Here is a 1,954-nt window from a genome sequence, read left to right as displayed (position 1 = left end):
CCTCTGTGTCAGAAAAAAAATGTAAAATTGTTTCTGTTGGCAAATAATAATAACAATAATGTTCTTTTTCATACAAATAATAAAAGATGGTGAGATTTGAAAGATAGATAGTGCCACCCCAGTCTCATCTATAGGCTGTACCTCCTCCTTGCTGCGAGGACAGAAGAAATGTTCCTCATAAACACCTTGCAGGGCATGAACTGATGGATGTAGAAGATCTCCAGCTGTGGATGTATCGCCATAATTGTTTTTGTCACTGACTCTTTTAATGCGAGGAGCTGGAAGATCTGAGCGCACAGATGGGATCCCGTATGTACGTCCATCTATTTAAAGAGAGACCAGATGATGTACAGGGAAGGGAGTAAAAAGTAAGCAAACTACGTAAAACATTTCTAAAATACAAAAGGATGTTTTCAAATATGCACAATCTAAAATATCTCATGTATTTGATTTTATTAAAAATGGCTGGTTTTGATGAGTTGGTACGACAGTGATTTGAACTGTGTCATGAGGAAGATCTGTGTTTAAGAAGAAGTGAATGACAGTGGATTCCTGGTATATTCCTTCCTTAATCTTGTCCAAAGCGAGAAGCAGCTTTAATAGCGCAAAACATATTTGTCAGCTTAAAGTCTCCTGACTTACCTGATGGGAAACGACCAGCGCCTGCAGCCCCGATGAGGGAGGAGGTAGTTCTGAAGTGGTCTGGGGCTGCCCTTGTCTGCCTAAGGCTTCTAAGAGTTTTCAGTGAGCTGCCTGGCTCAACAGGCTGCAAGTCCTCAAGATCAACCAACCGACAGGCATGAAGCTGTGCTGTCCCTCTTTCTATGTCACCTGGAGCTGAGCTGGTTTGACGCTCTGCAGATAAATTAATCAGACCAAAATGTAAAAACTACTTAAATCTGTCGTCTTTTGGCATTCCATATTGTCGGTGGTATCAGTGCAGTTTTAGTTCTGTGATGAAGCATAAAATCAACCGATAGATTAAATTGCCTTCTTCTTACCATTTGCAATAATGCACTGCTCTCGAATGTTGATGGGCATTTTGTCTTTCCAGTTGAGAAAGTTGGCAAACTCCAGAAAGTTGATAAACCCGTCCTTGTCTGTGTCACAGTAGTCCATCAGGTCATCCAGGACCGACTCACTGACGTTCAGCTGGAACTGATGACACACTGCACGCAGGTCCTCTTTGTCAATCATCCCCTTTCCTTTCTGGTAATTAACATAAAAAACTGATTCATAATCCCTATAAACACATTTTGAACATGTAGAATCTGTAGGCAATGGGCAAAATATTTGGTACTGGTTTCTAGTTTCATAAATAACAACCCTTTGAACCCATACAGACTTCGGTATGTGTTTAGAAGTGTGACACAAGTCTGCAAAATGAGAATTAAAGCTCTATTACTTTGAAAATCATCTTACCACAGAGTCACACATCACTGGCTTTATCTTAAAACCAACAGCTTGACTTCCTTACTACCAGCACTTTGACTTATCAAACACAAGTTGGCAACCTGTTGTGAGTCTATTCATACCTTGTCATAATGTCTGAATGCCTTTAGCAAGGAGGGGAAGTTTTCAAAGTTGACCTTCTTAAGGTGATGCCTCACTGCATTCACCAGGCTGCGCTGTCTGTCTGGGCCTCTCGTGTACTGCCGTGGACCTGTGGAGTAGATCAGCTCTCCAATGCCTGCAAAGGAAGTATTTGTTGTCTTCAACTGAAAAAGCTTTTTCTAAGGACACACCAAATATTCCCGTATGTAAGGCGGGAGAACATTTTTATACAAAATTTACCAAAATCATCCGGTGGTAAGACCATTCCAAACGTGTGATCAGGCGGAACAGGCAACGTTTTTTCTCTCCTGAAGAACATGAAAAGAAATGGGAAAATTAAATAAAATCTTAGTGAGATAATTACAGGTCTCAAATGTTTCATTACAGACAGTTAAAAAAA

The 1,954-nt window shown here is 40.5% G+C and overlaps 1 protein-coding gene across 1 annotated transcript; it reads right to left on the bottom strand.

Moving 5' to 3' along the window:
* Positions 1 to 141: 141 nt before the first annotated feature.
* On the bottom strand, positions 142 to 1,862 carry LOC102212060 (EF-hand domain-containing family member B-like; the record flags this gene model as incomplete). The annotated part of the gene is made up of 5 exons (XM_005755877.1): positions 142 to 323; positions 643 to 855; positions 1,002 to 1,209; positions 1,536 to 1,690; positions 1,795 to 1,862. Coding segments are annotated over 5 exons (826 nt in total), but the record flags the coding sequence as incomplete, so codon positions are not given.
* Positions 1,863 to 1,954: the final 92 nt, after the last annotated feature.

The sequence above is a fragment of the Pundamilia nyererei genome, unplaced genomic scaffold (genome assembly GCF_000239375.1).
Source record: "Pundamilia nyererei isolate P.nyererei 1_Seehausen unplaced genomic scaffold, PunNye1.0 scaffold04244, whole genome shotgun sequence".
Taxonomy (NCBI): Eukaryota; Metazoa; Chordata; class Actinopteri; order Cichliformes; family Cichlidae; genus Pundamilia; species Pundamilia nyererei.
This window is presented reverse-complemented; position numbering and strand designations above follow the sequence as displayed.